The sequence below is a fragment of the Poecilia formosa genome, unplaced genomic scaffold, assembly GCF_000485575.1.
Source record: "Poecilia formosa unplaced genomic scaffold, Poecilia_formosa-5.1.2 Scaffold53, whole genome shotgun sequence".
In the NCBI taxonomy this organism is placed as follows: Eukaryota; Metazoa; Chordata; class Actinopteri; order Cyprinodontiformes; family Poeciliidae; genus Poecilia; species Poecilia formosa.
The window spans coordinates 1,370,598-1,391,003 of record NW_006799992.1 but is presented as its reverse complement, the minus strand read 5'-3'; the positions used below and the strand labels follow the sequence as shown (position 1 = coordinate 1,391,003).

General features: G+C 38.6%; 3 protein-coding genes across 3 annotated transcripts; 1 reads left to right on the top strand and 2 right to left on the bottom strand.

Annotated features, from left to right (window-relative positions):
• The first annotated feature begins 936 nt into the window (after positions 1-936).
• Positions 937-6,426, top strand: zc3h14 (zinc finger CCCH-type containing 14). Its single transcript, XM_007552908.2, has 17 exons — positions 937-1,096; positions 1,411-1,453; positions 1,539-1,653; positions 1,734-1,774; positions 1,897-2,062; positions 2,146-2,458; positions 3,224-3,396; positions 3,595-3,695; positions 3,888-4,043; positions 4,125-4,187; positions 4,489-4,630; positions 4,786-4,988; positions 5,085-5,223; positions 5,331-5,470; positions 5,679-5,761; positions 5,853-5,958; positions 6,207-6,426. Exons 1-17 carry the CDS (start codon positions 1,061-1,063, stop codon positions 6,212-6,214), a joined length of 2,028 nt encoding a protein of 675 aa, XP_007552970.1. The 5' UTR covers positions 937-1,060; the 3' UTR covers positions 6,215-6,426.
• A 1,838-nt stretch (positions 6,427-8,264) lies between these two features.
• On the bottom strand, positions 8,265-12,005 carry eif2b2 (eukaryotic translation initiation factor 2B, subunit 2 beta). The gene is made up of 8 exons (XM_007552907.2): positions 11,742-12,005; positions 11,190-11,310; positions 10,188-10,339; positions 9,085-9,248; positions 8,905-9,000; positions 8,693-8,830; positions 8,539-8,605; positions 8,265-8,453 (listed from the first exon to the last, which is right to left on the bottom strand). The coding sequence occupies exons 1-8, from the start codon at positions 11,911-11,913 to the stop codon at positions 8,296-8,298; spliced, it is 1,068 nt and encodes a 355-aa protein (XP_007552969.1). The 5' UTR covers positions 11,914-12,005; the 3' UTR covers positions 8,265-8,295.
• Positions 12,006-12,538: 533 nt separating this feature from the next.
• tmed10 (transmembrane p24 trafficking protein 10) lies at positions 12,539-19,078 on the bottom strand. Its single transcript, XM_007552906.2, has 5 exons — positions 18,836-19,078; positions 17,018-17,138; positions 16,682-16,755; positions 14,432-14,558; positions 12,539-13,830 (listed from the first exon to the last, which is right to left on the bottom strand). The coding sequence occupies exons 1-5, from the start codon at positions 19,019-19,021 to the stop codon at positions 13,709-13,711; spliced, it is 630 nt and encodes a 209-aa protein (XP_007552968.1). The 5' UTR covers positions 19,022-19,078; the 3' UTR covers positions 12,539-13,708.
• Positions 19,079-20,406: the final 1,328 nt, after the last annotated feature.

Below are 20,406 nucleotides of genomic sequence, written 5' to 3'. Positions count from 1 at the left end.
ATACAACCATATTTTGATTCTGTGGTTGTAATATCTGAATACTGGGTAAAAAAGGAAAAACTTGGCACCACACAAAGTCCATATATTGAGCTTTGCAAGCAGATAATGCTCGTTCAGCTCTGATGTAAACACTGCAAAAAGAGACTAAGCAGACGACTACCACAGAGAACGTGTTAGACATTCGTCTAGACTGTAGGCAAGATCCTTCCCGTCATTGTTAGATGGCATTGAGGGGTTGCAAAACAGGAAATAATTGCTGCGTAAAACACACACACACACACACACAGCAATGAAAATTAGAAAGTAAAACATGCGTAGAGCAGATAAGTATGCCAACACAAATGAGATTGTAATAAACGACCTAGAGTAATTAGTTTAAACAAAGCATCAGCAACTGGCAATATCTTGTTTCACCACAGCAAGGTGTGATTCTTATTCTTATCTGAGCTGAGCACATTGTTCAAGTTGTCTTATTTTATTGTCAAACACCTTCACGTTATAGACGATTTAACTATTGTAAATAGCAATTTTCTGCATTCAGAAATCAAATGTTGTCTTGAGCAGTCTCTTGCGCCATCTAGTGGTTGCCGGATGATTTGCCTCTCTTTTTTTTGTTTCAGTGTTTGCTTTTTTACCCTTGCCACAACATATCAGTTTTTTGCTGACTTGTTTTTGAAATTTTTTTTATTTGATTAAGTTTTATTGCATTTGAAAGCATCTTTGGTTTTCATTTGTTTATTTACTGTATTTTTATTCAGTCCAGGCAAAACCTACATATTCTCGTTGGGACAGTGGGACAGTGAAAGACATTAAAAAAATTAAAATTAAAATAATAAAAAAAAATAAAAAAAAATAATAATAATAATAATAATAATCTTTTCTTAAGTTCAAAGCATAAAAGTTGAGCAAAACTGAGGATCGATTAAACTCGTGTCCTCTCGGTTCCGCTTGGTAATCACGTGATTCTACGTCACATCTGTCCCTAGCTGTTTCGTGTTGCATGTGTTATTAAAACAGTTCCCTCTTTTTGAAATATTGTTTGCTTGAATAAACAAGAGGCATGGAGATCGGAACTGAAATAAGCAAGAAAATAAGAGTGAGTAGCTGTGGATATTGCGTTTGAACAGTCCGCCATGTTTATAAAAATAAAACCGAGCCGCTGCTAGCTCTTTAGCTTGTTAGCTTCAACGAGTCTAGAAATCAGTTTTTTTGTGCGCAGGGTTGGTTATGTGGCCCTGTTTGCAGTTCAGCTTAGTATGTTTGAGCTGTTTAATTTGCTTTGCTTTTTTTGTAAACCTCGGAATATTTTTCTAAAGTTTTACCATTTGAAAATGGAATCAGGGTAGCTAATATGCTATCCATACTTTACGTCGCTAACGCTATTTGATCTGTCGGTTTGTTGTCTTTCAGGCTGCTATAAAAAGCAAGCTCCAGGAGCTCGGTGCTTATATTGGTAAGCTCATGAAACAAGCGAAATGCATGGGACACACGCTGCTGAAATTTGGAACATTTCTTTAATGTTTATTTTTCTCCTGCAGATGAAGAGCTTCCTGACTACATTATGGTGATGGTGGCAAACAAGAAAACCTCCCAGCAGATGACTGAAGATCTCTCCCTGTTCCTGGGAAACAACACAATTAAGTTTACCACTTGGTATGATCAAAATGAAGTTCTTGCTTTCTGAGTTCACTCTGTGTTTCTTTCTATCATAACATTAAATTTACCTTCTCTAGGCTGCATGGTGTCCTGGAGAAACTACGATCGGTCGCTGGAGGTGAGAAACTTCTGCTGAAGTAGTTTTTTCTGTACTTTGCTAACCATGATCTGATGTTTTATCGCGTTTCTGATTCTTTGTTTCTTTTTTTTTGTTGTTGTTGTTGTTTGTTTGTTTTTTAGAGCCACCATCATCTCTAAGGCATCTGCAGTCCGACTCTGTTACCGTGTACGGGAAGCCGTGTATTGATGAAAATGGCAGAGCAGAAAACTTGAAGCTGCTGGCAGTGTCCAGCTCGCGGACCGATAGGATGGAAGCACCTGTGTCTAGTTCTGCTTACGACAGCAGGTACCTGGAATGCTTTGATATACATAGTTTGTCTACAAACGGTTTTTCCAAGTAATATAATACTGATGCTTGTTTCTTATCAGGAAAGGGATGCTGGGGAAAGGTTTCTCGCGACATACCTCGACTATTAAGCCTCACACCGAGCCGCTCCCCTCGGAAGCCGTCATCGATATCAAACCTGAGATGGACGACGATCTAATTGCGGAGGAACCTGTAGAAATGGGAAACGGTCGCACCCGCGGTGCTAGTCGGCCGACCCTTGAGATCTACAGACCCGGTCAGAGCAAGTTTACGTCTGTCAGCTCTCTGGAGATGTGTCGGCCCCCCGAGGGATCCTCAAGCATGAGGCAGCAGGACGGCAGAAGCAGCAAGGCATCCAGAACCGGGCTGAGCAAGGTACAGGGAGGTTTTTTTTTTATTACGATGCTTTTCAAAAGATGTTTAAATTCTTTATGTTTTGCTTCAAATGTGTTAGGATATCTTGCTTATTTTTGATTTCTTCAGATTATTTAAATATTTTAATAGGTTTTAGCTTTTAAGTTTGTTTTTTTTTTGGTAATGTTTGCCCCATTTTTTTGTATTTCTTCCAATTAAATATCTGAAATTCCCAAAATAGTTGGAATCAACGCCTTCATTTACCACGAGTCTTGTGTTGAACATTTAGACAAAATAGTCTGTTTTTAACCACTGAACCTGTTGATCAGGGGTCTGCGATTCTGGATTCTGGTCCTTAAGGGCTACTGTTCCAATTAATCATTGCTGGACCAAATTTGAAGGAAAAAAATAGAAAAAAAATGTCCAAATTTGGGTTTTTCCTTCTATTGCGGTACGATACGTTTACGATGCACGTCATTTTAAACTGTCTCAATTAAAAACCTCAGAAAAATAGTGGGACAACCTCATGATATTGTGCCATTTGCACCAAATTGTACTTTTCTTAGACGCAGCTAATTAAAATTGGGTCCGACGACAATAAATGACCCAGTTCTCACATTTAAGTTCTTCATTTTTATATCTATCATAAAATAACTGTAGAGAAATCAATGGTGACACCTTTGTTTGTTTCTTTTGTTTTGCCTGTGATGTTCAGCTGCTAGGCGGACGTCTCTGACCAGCATCTAGTCTTGTTCTTAGTAATGCCCACGTTCCTCCTTTGTACAGCAAGAAGAGATGTCCCGAAAGAGAAAAGCTCCCGTGGCAAGTTCTGTTGTTCGAGTGAACCGAGCCGATGACGAAGACAGCGACGATGCAGAAGACGACGACGACGACGACGCGGGTTTCGGCAGCCGCAGCCTCTCCAGCAGAGTCTCCCTTCCCTCCAAACCAGAACGAAAGTCAGTCTTGCTATCTCTGAATGTCATTTAAAAATATTTCTCTCTTTATTTTAGGACGGAAAAAACACAACTAAGCATTATGTTTTGTTAAATCTTCTAAAAATGTCCCTGTGTGTGTGTGAAGCTTAAATCATCTGCATTCTTTCCTGGATTGTAACTTTTTTTTTTTTTTTCCTGGTGGGTGTTTAACTGTTTCAGACCGACTCTCCCACCAGCCAAGCAAGCCAACAGGAATCTGATACTGAAGGCCATCTCTGAGGCTCAGGACTCGATCACCAAAACTACGTCCTATCCCCCGAGTATGTTCCCGTCAGCCACGCGTCAAACACACCGTACCAGCATTCCATTATCACTAGCTATACAAACTAGTAACTAATTATTTGAAACATTGCTTAGAAAGTTTGGGGCTTGCTGCAGTCTAAATCTTTCTTACTTCAAAGCAGCAATTTCAAATCTAATCTCTGCTCTCCTACCCGAACCCCCCCCCGCAGTCCTGCAGAGACAGACTGTTCCTGTGGCGCCCCGTACGCGCTTGGCCAGCAGCGAAGAGATGACCGCAGCCCTCCAACTGATGCAAAACCTGCACAGCCTGGCGCCCAGGGCGGAGGCATACGCCGCCGGCGACCAGCCCGCCTCCAGAACAACAAGTACGCAGGAACCCAACAGCCGCTCGTCCGTGTCATTGACTTAAGTGATTTATTTCTGTTGTTTCGTTCTTCCAACTCCAGCGAGATCATTGGCGTCGCGTCTTCAGCTGGACGGCAGCGACGCAAGACAGCAGCGTGAATATGGTAGGTGATGCTTGATTTGCAGAGAAGACCAATGTCCAACTCTTTTGTCTACAACTTTCAGACCAAATATTACATATGTTTGGTCACTTAGTGTGGATGTAAATATACTGACTTCCAAGGAATTATTTATTTCAAAATCCTGATTTTAGCAGACGTCTAAGAAATAAAGCATGCTTCAAAATGCAAAATTTCTAAAAAAGTTTTCGTTTGTTCTAATTAAACAGGGAACAAAGGATAAAATGTAAAACCCACCCACGAAGTTTATTTCCACGTTTGTTTGTTGTTTTTTTTTTTGAACCAGGCGCCGAAGCCCCTGCTGGCTGTGAGCCGAAGAGCTCCGATACGCGCTCCTTCATAATGAGTCGGCCGGTCATAGAGGAAGCGTCTGCCCGAAGTCAGCAACAAGTCCAGCCGCCAGCTTTGCCCCGCACCGTCCAGGCCAGGTATGCACAGAGCACGAGCTCATTACGAGACGAAAAAGTTCAAGAATTGTGACTATTTTTTTTTTTTACAAGGCATTAAATGTTTCTGTTTGGTTAATGTGTATGTTTTTGCTGTCTCTGATGACTCCGCTTGCTTTCTGTGGTCACGCTTACAGAGAGGGCGTTGACACCTCGAGTCCAAAGTTCATCGTGACATTAGACGGAGTACCGAGCCCGCTGGGCAACCTTACGGACGGAGACATGGAGCTGGACGACGTGAGGCCGCTCTCAAAGGCTACAGAGGCAGCCGGCCACGTCTACAGAGAGTCTAAAGTCAGCGTCCTGGACAGGTTGCAGGGAGTGGTCACACCATCTGAAGGTGTGTGTGAAGGGGGGGGGGGGGGGGGGATGATGCCATCGTGGGTAAAAACGTGATTGACACACGTAACACTTTCTTTACGTCGTTCATTTACAGATGGGAGGATGGACGTGGACGTGGCAGACGAAGACGACGTTCCGATGAAGAAGCAGAAAGTTATGGAGCGCTGCAAGTTCTGGCCCGTCTGCAAAAGTGGAGATGAGTGTGTTTACCATCACCCGACGGCGCAGTGCAAGTGAGTGGCTTTAGTAGAAAAAAGTTAAATTACCAAGGCATTGAAGGTATATTGACAGCTGATTGACTGTTGTGTTTTTTTTTGTTTTTTTTGTCTTTGTTTTTCAGGACTTTTCCAAATTGCAAGTTTGGAGACAAATGCCTGTTTGTGCATCCTAACTGTAAATATGACGCTCGCTGCACGAAGCCAGACTGTCCCTTCACTCACGTCAGCCGCAGAGGCACTGTTGCTCCACCACTCAGACCAGGTACGTTAAACAAGTAACGCCTATAAACTTAGCGTTAAGACATTTTTTTTTTTTTTTGTTTGAACATGTAATAGCCAGTGAGATTCCAATGTGATCTGATATTAAAAGGAATAAAAGCCACAGCTGTAGCTGCATGAGTATTAAAACATGCGCCTTTTATTGCCGTAGCAACTTCTTGCTACTTATCGTTTGTAACTTGTTCTTACAGTTGTGCAGCAAAGTTCGAGTGCGACTGTGTGTCGCTTCTTCCCAGAATGCAAGAAGGTGGATTGTCCGTTTTATCATCCAAAGGTAGCAGCTCAGCACAGAGGCCATTAACCACATTGTCAGCTATTTTTGCATTCAAACCGAGCAGCTCTGACTTGTTTCCGTTCCGCTGCAGCCCTGTCGTTTTGCGACTCAGTGCAAACGAGCGGGATGCACTTTCTACCATCCAACTACAGCTGTGCCTCCGAGACACGCCCTGAAGTGGACGAAAGACAGAGCAGGTGAACCGTAGAGGAACGTCTCAAAGTATTTTCTCGCATAAATTAGAATGTTTTTAGCCTTTGACAAACTGATTCTCCTCAACCAAACTAATGAGATTAATCTGTTTTTGCACATATCTCTCGTTTTCACCTGAAACGGTTAACGCCCGTCTTGATGAGTTTCAGTAACGTTGCCATGTCGATAATTATTGTGGAGTTAATTTTATGTAAATTTGCTGCATGCACTAAAAATAATTTTTCTTTTCCAGCTAATTAAACCCCAGAGAGTCTGATGGTCAACTATCAAGCTGTGGAAGATGATGTTCTTCTTCTTCTTGTGTTTCTGGAGCGTCATTAGTAAATGTAACCGTTAATTATGTTCTTTTATTGTGTTGTTTTGACTGATTTGTATGAATTGTTTTGTAAGATGAAAAGCGAGTTTCTGCACATGTGCTCCAGATATTAAAGACTCAACAATGTTTCTATTTATTTCACGTTGTCATTTCTTGTTTGTTTTTTTTTAACAGGCAGCTTTGTAGGCTCAATATTAACCTTTTTATGAATCGGGTGAGGAAAAAGACTTCCTTTTATAGATTCCGATCTCTCCCTGAGAACAAGATTATTTACATCAGCTGCTGACATGATATTAAAGCTTATAACAGTGCAGGGCTCTTATTTGCTCTTCTGCTGAAACACAACCAGTCAAATATGACTTTTTTTTAAAAATACTAAAAACTCCTCAGAAAGGATTCTGTGAAATTATAGTTTTACTACCATAATCTAAAGAAAACAAACACAAAAAACTGCCGTTCAGAGTCAATTTTATGTTTCTGCATCTAGATGTCAGAATAAATTGAATGATTATTTCACTGACAAAAACATGTCGGCAACAATGTTGGTTTCTCAAGTCATCTTTTAGCAGCTTCGAAAACCATAGCTGGAGGATTAACACTGACATGATAAAAGGTATAAATTAAGTATGCTATTTCATTTAAAAAGGAGAACTTTTTATAATTTAACATTCAGATCACAACTTAAATTATGATTTAAACAAAAGAAATTATCCTTTTTTTAAATATATATATTTACATTTTTCCATTATAGATATATTTATATAGATACTGTATGTATTTTACATGTATCTGTCTCCTGTTTTGTTCTTGCCCATAAGCATTTCTACCACATCATGCAAAAAAGTGAGAAAAAAAATCCAATTGCCATAAGATCTGGATCCCCATGTCTGTTTAATTTACTTATTTTACTCTTTTCCAAGATTCAGCAGAATAAATTGGATTGTATTCCTTGTACTGCCAGTTCCTATAAAATGTACAACCAAGAGGGAAAGCGTTGAGTGCAAAATTTCAGTCCTCCATAAAAAATGAACTTTAAAAAGGGACATATTTTTTTAGATTTTAAAATCGAACTGTAATTTTCATTTACTGGTCTGATCAGCTGCTTGTCGCCGGGTGAGGTGGCTCTCACCTGTAATCCAAGCTACCTGGAGGCTGAGGCTGGAGGATTGCTTGAGCTCAGGAGCTCTGAGCTGCAGTGGGGCTATGTTAAGTGGGGGTCCACACTAAGTTCAGTATAGATATGGTGTTCCTGGGGGAGCCTTGGACCACCAGGTCTTCTAAGGAGGGGTGAACCGGCCCAGGTCGGGAACGGAGCAGGTCAAATCCCCCGTACTGCTCAGTAGTGGGATCGCCCCTGTGAATAGATGCTGCAGTTCAGCCTGAGCAACACAGTGAGACCCAGTCTTTTTATACTCAGCAATACACTACTGTCACACTAACATTCATGTTTTGGTATCTGAAATCTGCTTTAACACTCATTCTAGCTTCTTGTTTCAACAAAATCCTCCAAAAAGGCATATGGGATTCTTGTCCAACACCGCCTCCTTCTGGAAGACATCTCATACTACACCAACCACCTGCATAACCTCTTACACTGCAGCTAGAGAAATCTACAGTATTTTAAATCAAAATGAGGATGATACAAATTTACTCTACCCATTAATAAAAGTCAATCCAACCCACTGCCTTGAGATGCCACCTTATTTAAAAATAGTTTGATTGTTTTGTTACAAGCAACCCCAAGTAAACATTTGATTAACGTTTTCACTTGTAGACATTCTTCAAAATTGTAATTTTAAATAGAGTCCATTTATGCAAGCAACTTGAAGAGACGCTGAAAAATCATTAGAAGTCAAGAGTTCAATACTTTTCATCTTCTGTTTAGCAGCTTATACACTGAATCAACAATATCTAAAACTACTTTAGTTTTTTTTTTTCTTTTCTTATTAAGATAAGTAATGGACACAAAACAGGTTAAGTTAAATTTATTTATTAGCAACACAAATTAAAGCTCGTGATCCTCTGGGTGGTACAGTTCACTCATCAGTCGGTAGATATATGAAGGCGCGTGTCCTCCAATGTTAGAGATGAACAGTGTGATGAGTTCTGGAGGAACGTAGTCAAACACCGGGCAGTGCACGTTGACCTTAGAGAGGATCTCACCTGAAACGTATACAATTAGCATATTAACATAATATTCTACCAAAGATAAACGCTTAACTTGTAAAGTAAATCGGTGAGGGTGTACCTTCAGTGAAAGGGAGGACTTCATGTGGGGAGACAAATTTATGGAAAGTGTCCTCCTCGTTTGGGAACTAAGGAGAGAAAGTATTTCTTTTATTATTTGTGTTTAAAAGATTTTTTTTTTTTTATTAGACGTTTGTTAACTAGTGTTTTCCTACCTGGGGCGATAGCTTGAACATGGGGGCACAGACGATAAGAGGCGTCGAGTGATGCTTGGCGGCCAAGGCGAGAGTGTGCGTACCGTTCACAGCCCTCAAACCGCCGTTGGCTAGAACGGTCTGCGTTCCGATGATGACCTGCCAACCAGATCGTCAAACAAGTTAAATTACACCGCCTTAATATGGAGCGAGTCTTCTGTGAAGATAAATACCTTATTGACCCGGGACATGACCGCAAATATTGCAGCGTCGGCAATCACCGTTGTTTCAATGCCAGCTTTGGATAGGTTGGTGGCCATTTCGTGTCCCTGTTGAAAAGTGAAGGTTTTTCGTGAGCGTTCTAGTAGGTAAACCTTTGCTTTCCAAGCTCTTTTCGATGTACTTCATAATACCTGACAGAAGGGGGCACACTCCGCAACGATGACATGAAACTTGCGTTTACGTGCAGCGTCCCTCAGGAATGCCTCCACCGTGCGGGAGCGCCCGATGGTCATGATGACCTCGTTGGAGTGGATGTGCTCCAGGGCCTGCATGGAGATGTTATCTGTTGTTCCTTCTGCAAAAGGAAAAAGAAAATCTCTTTAAACTTATAGACAAAATATCATATTTTCTCCAGTTTCTTTGTTCCGCTTTTCCCACAGTGAAATTCAAGCATTTCCAAGGTAAGTTTTCAAACGTTTACAGCACCACACTTTGGAGATAAAAGCAACACATTACTGTATGATTATAATTTAATAATGTTAATAATTTTTTGTGGTAGCATCCTACAGCAGGGACAAGGTAAATGATTTCGTTCATTTTGTTTAATGTATAATGTATAAAATATAAGAGATCAATAAGTTACTCCATCTTATTAGGAGTAATAGTTTTTACGTTTAAGCAATCCAAATAAATAATGTTAAAGTAAATTATGTTCCTAATCAAAATAAATGCTTAAAAACAGTATACAAAGAAAGTCAGAAAAAATCTCTTTTTTTTTTTTTGCTATGTTTTTCAGTATTTAGCACATAGAAATAAGTTTGGCAATTCTAACTGATCTGAAACAAAATAAGTTTAGTCTGATTTAACTTTAGACAGTGAAAAATATGTATCTATTTTTTTTTTTATTAGATCTATGAAAATATCTGGTTTCAACTATAAATAATGCTTTCCAACTGCAGGTCTTTAATAAAATGTTATATTACACTTTATTACAAAAGACTGAATATCAAGCACCATCAAGGACTTGATACAGAAATCAAGCATTTTCAAAATCTTGAAAACACCAAATTGAAATTGGAGCATTTTCAAGGATCCCAAGCACCCATACAAACCCGGATACAAATACAGACCCCTCCACTCTGCTACCACAAAAAAAAAAAAAAAAAAAAAACTGCATAAATGCGGGTGTTCTGTGAAGGCCGCAGAGATTTTTAGAGAACATCAGTGAGTAAGCAGCACTGTGGGTTTCAGCTGTGGGTAGTTCAGTTCTGTAAAACCAGCTCCACCATCTTACCCAGCTCAGTGAGAAGCTCGTTGATGGCCTCAATGACATTTGCTTTGAGGGGAGCAAAATGCTGCCTGAAGTTCTCCTCGCAGAGTCCTCCAGAGGTCAGCAGCTTGTGGAGGGACTCCTGCTGGTCTGCCTCTTCGCTGCTCCCTCGAGACCTGAGGAGGAAAATCTCAACAGTTTTACATCAGGTCAATTTTTTAACAGTTTTATTTTTTTCTTGTGACTCTAGGGTGCCAAGCATATTTTGAAGGTGAACCCTTTTGCTAAAGTAGCATGTGGACTTCTGATTCAAACACTTTCGTTACACTCTGCAGAATGAACATTGAGAAACAGTGCTTCCATAAAAGGAAACACAAAGACAAAGTAGAGGCAAATCTACATGAGGTAAGTGCAGTCTTAGCTATGCAAAAAATGTGTTATTAGATTGTTAAAAATATTTAATTAAAAATAAGTTGAGGCTAACGTGGAAAGTCGTCTTATGATTCAGAATTTTCTACAACTGCATTTATCAGAAGTCTCTAATATTTAAACTTTACAGGGTCTGAAATGCAGGTATTGGGGTTTTTGCTAATTCTCTAAGCACTACATTGTCTAAATTTGGATTGACGGTTATTAATGTGTTATTAGCAGTTTTTAGTACCCATTTTTTCTCTTTAATCCTACTTAAGCAGTGAGTGGTACCTTAGTCTGTCCACAAGCTTTCCATTTTGACTTTGACAAAATATTCACTATATTAAATTAAGAATTTGACTAAATATCTAGAAAATCTAGTAGAACGTGATGAACAAACAATCATATGTCATATATTCTGATTCATAAAATCTTAGAATTGAGGTTTATTTTTCTTTTGTCATTACTGCATATGGAAAAATACTCATTTCACAGTGATGTGATAAGTTGGGATATTTCATGTGCTACAAACAGCACTGTTTTACTTGATGTTGTCTTTTTGTCTTACGTTCCCAGTGCATGAACATATCTGTCTCCGCAGCTGTCTGTCCTCACCTGGCGTACTCCTCTCTAATGATCTTCAGGACCCTCCTGATCATGTTACCCACTGTGGTTTCTGACGGCTGGGCGGCCGTCATTCTCCTCCCTTCTTTCCGTATTATTTCCATCAGATCACCTAAAAGCAGCAATCAACAAAAAAAAAAAACGTTTTAATATACGTAGTAGCTGTTACTATATTGTTGCTTTAATTACACCTCTGCCCTAAATCGCCCCTTTTCATTTTGTTATAACATTGTAGAGAAATTACTTATTAGTTTTTTAACTAGTATATTTATAAAAAAAAATGTGGCAAAAATGTTGCTCAATTTAGTAAACGTACACAAATAAGAAACCATGACGTAACTCGCCCTATTTCAACGATTTCACAGATGTTACAGCAGATGTCTGAGATGTTCACAGATTATAACAAACTACACACACACATTACAACAACAATAGAGCCAATTTCACAGTAATATAGTCCTCTGCATTATTATTATTATTATTATTATTATTATTATTATTATTATCAGAGGTTGTCAAAATAAATCAAGTGAGGAGAAGAACCTGCGCTACTCCACCGAGCCTGGGCTGTAATCTTGCGAAGCAGTGCGGTCGTTTCTCGGGCAGTCTCCGCCGAGCCCCGCAGAGGTCCCGCCCCGCTCCCTCCGCGCTTCAGGTCGGACAGAAAGGCTTCAACCCGCTCAGTCAGGTCGGTTTCTTTGTCGGGGCCCGGCATAGTTGTTTTCTAAATCAACGAACCGTCAGAAAAAGAAGACTGCAAGTTTCTACTGTTAATGTTGACCAGGAAGTACTTGTAAAGAACATCCGGTGTTGTAGCAAAAAAAGTGTTCCGTCTGTCTCCCTTTATTATAGCACTTGTTTTCACCAATAAAACCGACTAAAGGGCGAAAGCAAAAATCGTTTGTTTTCCACCATCTGTAGTTAGCTTTATTTTGATATTTGCACATTCTGCGACTGTAGACCAGCTGAGCAAGTGTCAAAGTGACATGCTTTCTACAGTGGCCGCCATTAAATAATCCGTATACCCCATTTAAAAATAAGTACATAAATATACTCTTAATAGTAGTAAAATCTTAAAGTCTGTTGGCAAGCTTGTTTAATTTTCACAGATTTATTGGAAATGAAATGTTTAAGCTGCAAATATGACAGTTCTTTTCACAGCAGGGGGCGCTGTTTTGGGTACAACACCGAGTCGCCTATCAGTTTTTCTGTCGAAGTTTTTATTCGTCGTTTTATTGGTTGAAATTTGGTTCATATATGTATTTTAACCCTGAGCCACTTTCTGATACAAAAATGTATATTTCTCCCCTTCAAAAATATAGATTAAACTACAAAATAACTCATGTAAATCCATCCAATATTTTATTGAATAAAAGCCCAACACAAATTTACAAAATTTGCCAGTCAACATAAAAATTGACTACGCTCCATGCGCATGTTCATTGTTAAAAATGTACCAGGACAGCCTTCAACATTTCCTGTCAAAAAAAAAAAAAAGAACCAAAACAAAAACATTAATATCTGAAACCACCCATATTCACATGACCCCAGCCTCAAACACTTGAATGAAAATAGGAACACTGGATGGATCAGCAGGTTCTGGTACTGGGAGGTGATATGCTGTAACTTGGAGTTGCCAGTTTAAAGCAAAAGGGTGCACGTTTGGATAATTGTTCAATTCCCGTCACAGTCGCCAACAACTGCATTTCGACAAGAAAGATTGCATAAATACATTAAAGAGGGGAAAGAGGAATCGCTTGAATATAAGAATATTGGTTCCTCGATACTTTTAATGGATGTTCAAAAACAAAAGAACATCTGAACATGCGAAAATTTAAAGAGAATTTATAATTGAGAACATCAATCTGAAAACTCAACTCCCACCCGCCCCGCAAAATCAAAAGAAAGATACCAGTAGAAGCATCTAGGTGGTAATTACAATATGAAAACAAACTAAAGACAGTTAATTTTAGCTACCGAACATATATGTAGTTTAAGTGACAACACAGAAGTTCAGTGGTTCCAATTGTCTTAAAGGAACAACCCACCATGTTTCTTAAAGCCTTCACTTAATAAAAATGTGTTTAGTTTATGTGGCCTTGTAAATAATGTGTACATTAACAGAAGGGCAGACATTCACTTGTGGCACATCCACTCAGACCGAGCTCAGAAATAAAAAGAAACCAACTTTTCAAAGGGTTGATGGAAAAACAAAATCCATCTTATTCAGTCAGCTGTAACATTCAAAAACAGTGTAGAAAGAAATTTCTCTCTCCCATGTTTGACAAAGCATTTCTCCCTACAGGTTTTTCATGTTTCCAACTACTAAACAAGCAGGTAAATCTTATTTTCCTGGAAACATGGATACTCTCAGAGCTTTGAAAACTAGATGTTGAGCCCCCTAAACCCCGCTTGTTTTGTTGAAGCTAGTCCAAGGAGAGTGGATTGCTGGGATGTGTTTGCTGACTGGGAGGCAGCGTCCCTCGAGGGAAGCAGCCGGATGAGTCGATCTACTCGATCAGCTTCTTTGCCTTGAAGAAGCGCCGCAGGTAGAAGACCTGCCACGTGGCCAGGCCGATGAGACAACACATGGAGAACACACTGAAGTACAACACGCGTGTGTTTGTAGACTCTGTGGAGAAATTAAAAACGCTAGTGTTATTGGGCAGTAAGAAATTCTTGCTATCCCTGCAATAAATTAAAAACCATCTAGCTTTCAGATTAGGCATCAACAGCCTTTTCAGTTCAAAGAGCAATTCCTGCCCAATAAAATAACATTTGTCTAAAGCCACAAAACTTTCTTAAACCTTCTCGGTTTCACAAATATACATTGCATTGAAGTTAGTTTTAATGTGAAAACTGATTAATTGTATTTCTATTTTTAGATTAAAGAAAAAATAAGTTTACTTTTAAGAATTCACTCCTCAGTCATTTTCATATTTTTTAAAACGGCAGAAAAGCAGTCAGTCAAATTCAAAACAACTAAATCAAAATTTGTAATTATGAAGTAACTGACTTAAAAACCACTAGGCTCAATCTGCTACAACAGATCTAAGATGAGAAGTTTAAAAACCTTCCTTTATTAGAAACATTTTTTTTCACATAATTATTATCCTAAGTTAGGAAGAGCCGCTTTCAGAGGCAGAAGAGTCACCAGCTAGTATGTTCATTTTACATACGTATTATGCAATTGCGCAAAAGTACGAATCTGTGTAAGTACTGTGTTGGCGTACCATTGGTATCCCGCATTTCCTCTTCTCTCTTCTTCATGTAAGCAAAGTCATTGACAATGGACTCAGACAGATCTTCCAGTCGCCTGAGCTCAACCTCCAGAGGCTTCAGTTTTTCCACCTTTGCAATCTGGAGGGACAAAAAAATTAAATAAAATAAAATAAGAGAAACAGAAAGCTTATAAAACCTCTAAATAAAATGTTGGCATTCCAAAATAAAGCGGAACACAAAACATTTGAAATTGTTGAATGCTCAGTCCAGCAGGTGTCACTCTTGAGCTAAAAATCACAAATAGGGCAAATATTTGCTAGGCTTTCCCTTTCACTTAGATTTGAACACCAACATTATTCAAACGGAGGCTGAAAAGGGAGATTTTGATCATGAACAAAACAACAGCAGTTCTGAAAGGTTTAGAAAATTAAAGGCCAATATTCAAATTTTAAAAACATAAAACCTACATTAATTATAAAACTAACTTGAGTAAGATCCCTTAATAGATTTAAATTATATATACTTTCAACTTAATTTGATGGTGTTGTTTGCCTTTCTCTTCCTGTTGGAAACATCTAAAATAGCCACAATAAAGACACTGTAATAATTATTGCTCAAGCCCACTTGAGAATATGATAAGAACGTCTCGATTCCTTGGAGGCAAGACAATGAACTGAGGAGTGGCGCGAAACCTTTATTTGTTACTATATATGGAGTTTCCTCCCCTTCCCATTCATCTGAGGGATTACAGAGCACAATTTGATAACAGACAACACTAACCCTGGAAGGTTTAAAGTAAAACAAATTCAGATAACAAAACTTGAGGAATCAGAGATTCTTAGTCTTGGACTCCCTGCTTGTACCAACTATATGCTTCACGACATATTACGACCTTCATTCTGCCAGTTTCCTTCTGTATAACAGATTTATCAGAGCAGAGGTCAGGGGAACGCTGACCGGAAATATTTGTGGAAAACCGTACTTGTACATGAAGATATTATCATAAGTCAACAAATCTTGCAAAACATTCTAGGAATGCACCCACACTCTGTGCTGATACACATGTGGGTTATCGTGGAACATTAAATATTTGTTGCTTTGGAGAAAAGGAACATCTCATTCAGTCACTCAGTTTGGTGAACAAAATTTACCAACGTTGTGTTCAAACATCAGATCGGTCCGTGCTCGGTTGAGTGATGGGCACTGAAGCTACTGTACTGTTGGGGGCAAAGTTTGAGGAAAATCTTAATAAAGTTCCCGAGTTATAAAAGGGAAAAATGGTTACGTAGCGTTTTCCTGTCCAGAAGACGTGATCCAAGTTACACGGAAAGATCAAAAGCTTATCAGATCTGGCACGGCAAACATTTTATTCACTTGACTGAAGACACAAGAAAGAATAAAAAAAAACCCTCATCCCCCCCTTAATGAGCTAAATTAATCAAACACAGCCTTTGAAATCAATGAAATCCTGTGCAGTCAGAAAGAAAAGTTGATAATCAGGAGGAAAAGGGAAAAAAAAGTTTCACAGCACAGATTGTGTCTGCCACGCAGACAGCATTGTGTAACGACATTTTTCTTCTCTTTCAAGTACACCCCCTACTGAACAGGTTGCAAATTTATTCAAGCATTATGTAAGTTAATACATGCGTAACACCAGCTCCGCCCTTCCTCCAACAGACAGGAATGCCCTCTTCAAGTTCAACTGTGAATATCCACCGACGCGCCATTCAGCTGAACAGTATGTAATGTTTGCACAACATGTGTGGGCAGAGAAAGGCGATTCTCAGCTACGAGCGACGTGTTTCTTCCTTTTTGAATCCATTAAGAATCACCTGACGCAGATGGATCCTAAGACGGCCCAACAGCAGATTCCCACTTTTATGTAAAGTCCGTGTTTATTATTTTTGTCATGGCACCATTTCAATTTTTAGGTTTACTTGCCGTTTCTTAAAAACGTCATTTTCACAATGTTGACAAAAGACACCCACGCAACTGTTTGTACAAAGGAAGCAAACTAACTTTTACACTCATTTCAAAACGCCTCCGTCTTTGTACTATTTTTCTAACTCAACCAACTTGATAGTTGAACACAGCACTAAAATCTGAGTAGAAATATTCACGCTGGCATATTTCAAGCACATTTGGGAGTAAAAATCCCATCTGTAAGAGTACTGGGAGCGTACGCAAGACATTTTATCTACAATTTGGATCGGGTTTATTCGACATCAGGAAGCACAGATTTCAGTCTCCTGACACTTTACCTCTTCGTAGTTTTTGGCCTCGACACCATGCTTCATGTCCAGATTGACCAGCTGGTCAGGCACTCTTCCTGTTCCTGCGGATTTTCACAGAATTGAAATTAAACATTGTGACTGCTTATTTTGCAAAGGACAATTAACATTCTCAGTAAACTAAAAAAAAAAAAACAAAAACAAAAAAAAGTTATATTTATCTGAACTTTTGAGGATTTAAATACGTCAAAAATGTCTCCAGATTATTAAGAATAATATGAGGGATTCACAATACAATCAAATATAGGACTGCATTTTGATTAGATTCCTCTGATAAGCTTTTAATTGCTTTGCGATTTTGCTTACCCATGGGTGATTTGCTTTCAAAGCAAACCTCAAACATGTCGTAGTCCTCTGTGGTGAAGGCAAACTTTCCTTTTGTTGCATCTTCCTTCGAGTAAAGAGTGTGGCTGGAAGAGTCAGTGATCTACAAAGTTACAACAACAAACATTTAGACATTCTGGCAGAACATAGCCAACATTTTTGGAGTAGTTTGAAAAATCCTTTTTAAATTAATTATTTTCAATAAAAGAAAACTAATTATGGTGGTTATATGTGTATATACATTTACCTGATTTAATATTGTTAATAATGTAAATGTCACCATATTTATATTGTACATATTTTCTGCATTGTTTGCACTGTTGTCGCTGACTTTAATCTCACTGTACGTGTGTACAGTGACACACAAATTCTAAATATGTTTTTTTAATTTGATTAAAGATTGCAGATTAACAGAACTGTGTGAATCTTTTAGGTTGTCTAACAACGTTCAGAACGCTCAACTATTTCTTTTGTATTTTGCAGCCTTTTATTTTCCTTAGTATTTTTAACATCTTCTGTTGCTGATAGAATAAGAGCAACACTTTTGTCAACAGGAGGAGGTCAGAGGTTTATTACCTCACTCACCACTGATAAAATCAATATTAAATCATCTGTACTGAAATACTAAATTCAGGAGAATACATTCATGTTAATAAATAGTCTGAAATCCATCATATTCAGCAGATACTGACTACAATGAGTATTTAAGACTTTTTCAACTTTGGAAGCAACCAGCTGTTAACTTTGTTGCAGTCACATATTTGAGGTGTTAGTCTGCTGCCCCTTCGACTGTGAATTTGAATGGGTCATACTATAATGTGACACTTGAAAAAGTTTGCAAACCACCATCTGGCACACTAAATGCATTACTGTTAGCACAGATTATAATACATTTTAAAAAAGCATTCTGCTTAAACATGTTCATTAACATATGAAGAAACAATCAAATAAAAAATGTGCAGAAAGTTGTTTAGAATCAAAACAGAAAATTCAGGATTATTCCAATCCATGCATTCATGCAAGCTAATGACCCAAATATGACCTTTAATGAATTCATAAAGTACCTCCCAGAATATTCCATTTGCGTTTGTGTTTCCAGACTGAAAAAACAAACACTTTTTACTTTCAACTATGATGAAGATGGGAAAATAAAATAGATTTGAGATATCATCCCTGATTTCTAGTTTTACAGCATACAAATTCTAATCTTGACAGCTGTTGGCTTTTTAAAATATATTTTTAGATTTAAGAAAACATAAAAAGTGTGGTTGCAGACGCCATTATGGGCCATTAATATAAATCAAAATTTCCCAAGGCCTGGTTCATGTGAATATTACACACAAACTAAATCTGACGTGTATGTGTCTGAGCAGTCTGTAAGAGTGACGTGTAACAGCTACACAGCGGAGACTATGACACCTACATAAATACTGTAAATATAACTAAATAATGCAGAGCAAACACTGACAATGGGTTTTACGGCTGGCGTCAAAGTAATCAGAGTTTATACAACAAGCAAATTATATCAAAACCAATAAGTGAGAAAACATTGACAGAGCATTAGCTAGCTAGCTGACTGTAAAACCAGGAAGACGAGTTTTTCGGGCCTACCTTAGCAGCAATGCTAACAACAGTTGTCACTGACTAAAGTCCTTCAGCCCTTCAAATTAAACTTACAAGAATAAACTATCCCACTGTGTCGCAGCTACTTCTCTTTGCTACTGATATATAACAATAAAAAGCCATTTTGGTTTTATTTGAACTGTGTTTAGGCGTCAACGGCCCCCAGTATATGCTCACCTTCAGGTTAGTTTTGGTGTTCGCCTGCTCGCTGATTTCATACTCCCCCGTAACCAGGACGTCTTTATGGATCTCCTCTCGTAAGCATTTTCTAGAGTTGACCGGTAAAAAGAAAGAAATTGAAACGACGGATTCAATGAGAACCGGTAACAGCAGTAGCGCAGCAAATCGAGCCATGGCTACCATGAACCGACCGACCAACCAGCCCGTGCCAACCAACCAGCTTTACACCGAGCTCCGGTCTCGCTGAGCGCAGCAGCGCCCCCGCTGACCTGGAGGAAGAACTGCTATGTAATGTTTTTAGATGCAGGATGAACAGTCTAAAGTAAGGAGACTCGATCTTTATCCCAGAGATTAACATATATTGGTACTAAATGTACCTTAAAATAAAAGTGAAAGAGCTCGTGAAGTTGGTAGGAGAGTCTCACTCAGGTCCTGCATTTGTTTAGCACTTTATTAAATCTAAGGACTCAGTACTACATTCAACCATTCACCCATTCATGCACAGATGGTGTTAAGAAAAGAGAGACAAAGAGAGAGAAAGAATGTTTGTGTTACACTCAAAGAGATAAGAACTATGTACAGTACGAGCTATGAGAAGAAAACAAATCTTAAGCTATGATGAAACATCTGAAGAATGATCATGGAAGATTTCCACTTCAAACAGGTTCAATTTCTGTGGCAACACACTGCCCAACCTAGAATCAAGAATTTTGTTGAATGGAACCATTCTGAAGTAGGTCAAATTCTCTCAGCAATTACATGTATCAGTCTGGAAAGGGTTAGCCATTTATAAGACTTTGGACCTTTGAACCCCTGTCAGAGCCGTTTTCAACAATGGAACATGTTGAACAGTGGTGAACCTTCATAGGAGTTTCCAGGTTACTGAAACTTCTTCAACAATGCACCATAGTACGTCAAAGAATTGCAGACCTCAACTGGGATGAGTGTTCATGTTTCAATAGTGAGAAAGAGACTGAGCAAGAATTGCATCCACTGATGAATTCACTAACGGCCATTGTTTGCCAAAACACAGGAGTTGAAACTTTAGCAAGTGTATATGAACCACTTGTGTTTTTCATTATCTCTGTTGTTTAACTTTTCATTGCTGTTTATCTTAGAAAATTTACGAGCCTAATAGTGTTAAATGGCTGATGCCAAAACGTTTCTTACAACTACAACAGGAAATGTTACTCACACCACAAGTTCAGAACCATTTAAAATTCTTAGGTAAACTGGAACTGCAGGAACGACATATTCAGATTGCTTCAGTCCGCATCTGTCTTCACACCTCATGTTATTTATTTTGCAATCAAATTCCACTTTTGCTAACCTGTTGCATGGGTTCCCGTCCACTTCCTGTTCCCATGGCGTTCCACTTATACAAACCCATTGAATGAATCAGAATATTATTCACAAGCCTCTTTATTGTAGAAACTTAATCACTAAATGGAAGAGATTTTATAGATTAATTACGAGCCTTTATTTCTGTTATGATTTCTCACAACTAACATCAGAATATTGCATCAGACCAATAACACACATTATCCATATATCCAACAAATTATTTC

Coding starts and splice junctions, on each gene's coding strand:
- eif2b2 (XM_007552907.2), bottom strand. CDS start 11,913: ATGCCGGGCCCCGACAAAGAAACCGACCTGACTGAGCGGGTTGAAGCC. Junction 11,311..11,741: donor GGCTCGGTGGAGTAGCGCAG/GTTCTTCTCCTC, acceptor TGCTGCTTTTAG/GTGATCTGATGGAAATAATA. Junction 9,249..10,187: donor CGAGCTTCTCACTGAGCTGG/GTAAGATGGTGG, acceptor TTCCTTTTGCAG/AAGGAACAACAGATAACATC.
- zc3h14 (XM_007552908.2), top strand. CDS start 1,061: ATGGAGATCGGAACTGAAATAAGCAAGAAAATAAGA. Junction 4,044..4,124: donor GCCCGCCTCCAGAACAACAA/GTACGCAGGAAC, acceptor TTCCAACTCCAG/CGAGATCATTGGCGTCGCGT. Junction 4,631..4,785: donor CCCCGCACCGTCCAGGCCAG/GTATGCACAGAG, acceptor TCACGCTTACAG/AGAGGGCGTTGACACCTCGA.
- tmed10 (XM_007552906.2), bottom strand. CDS start 19,021: ATGGTAGCCATGGCTCGATTTGCTGCGCTACTGCTGTTACCGGTTCTC. Junction 17,139..18,835: donor ACACCAAAACTAACCTGAAG/GTGAGCATATAC, acceptor GTAACTTTGTAG/ATCACTGACTCTTCCAGCCA. Junction 13,831..14,431: donor GGAAATGCGGGATACCAATG/GTACGCCAACAC, acceptor ATTTCTCCACAG/AGTCTACAAACACACGCGTG.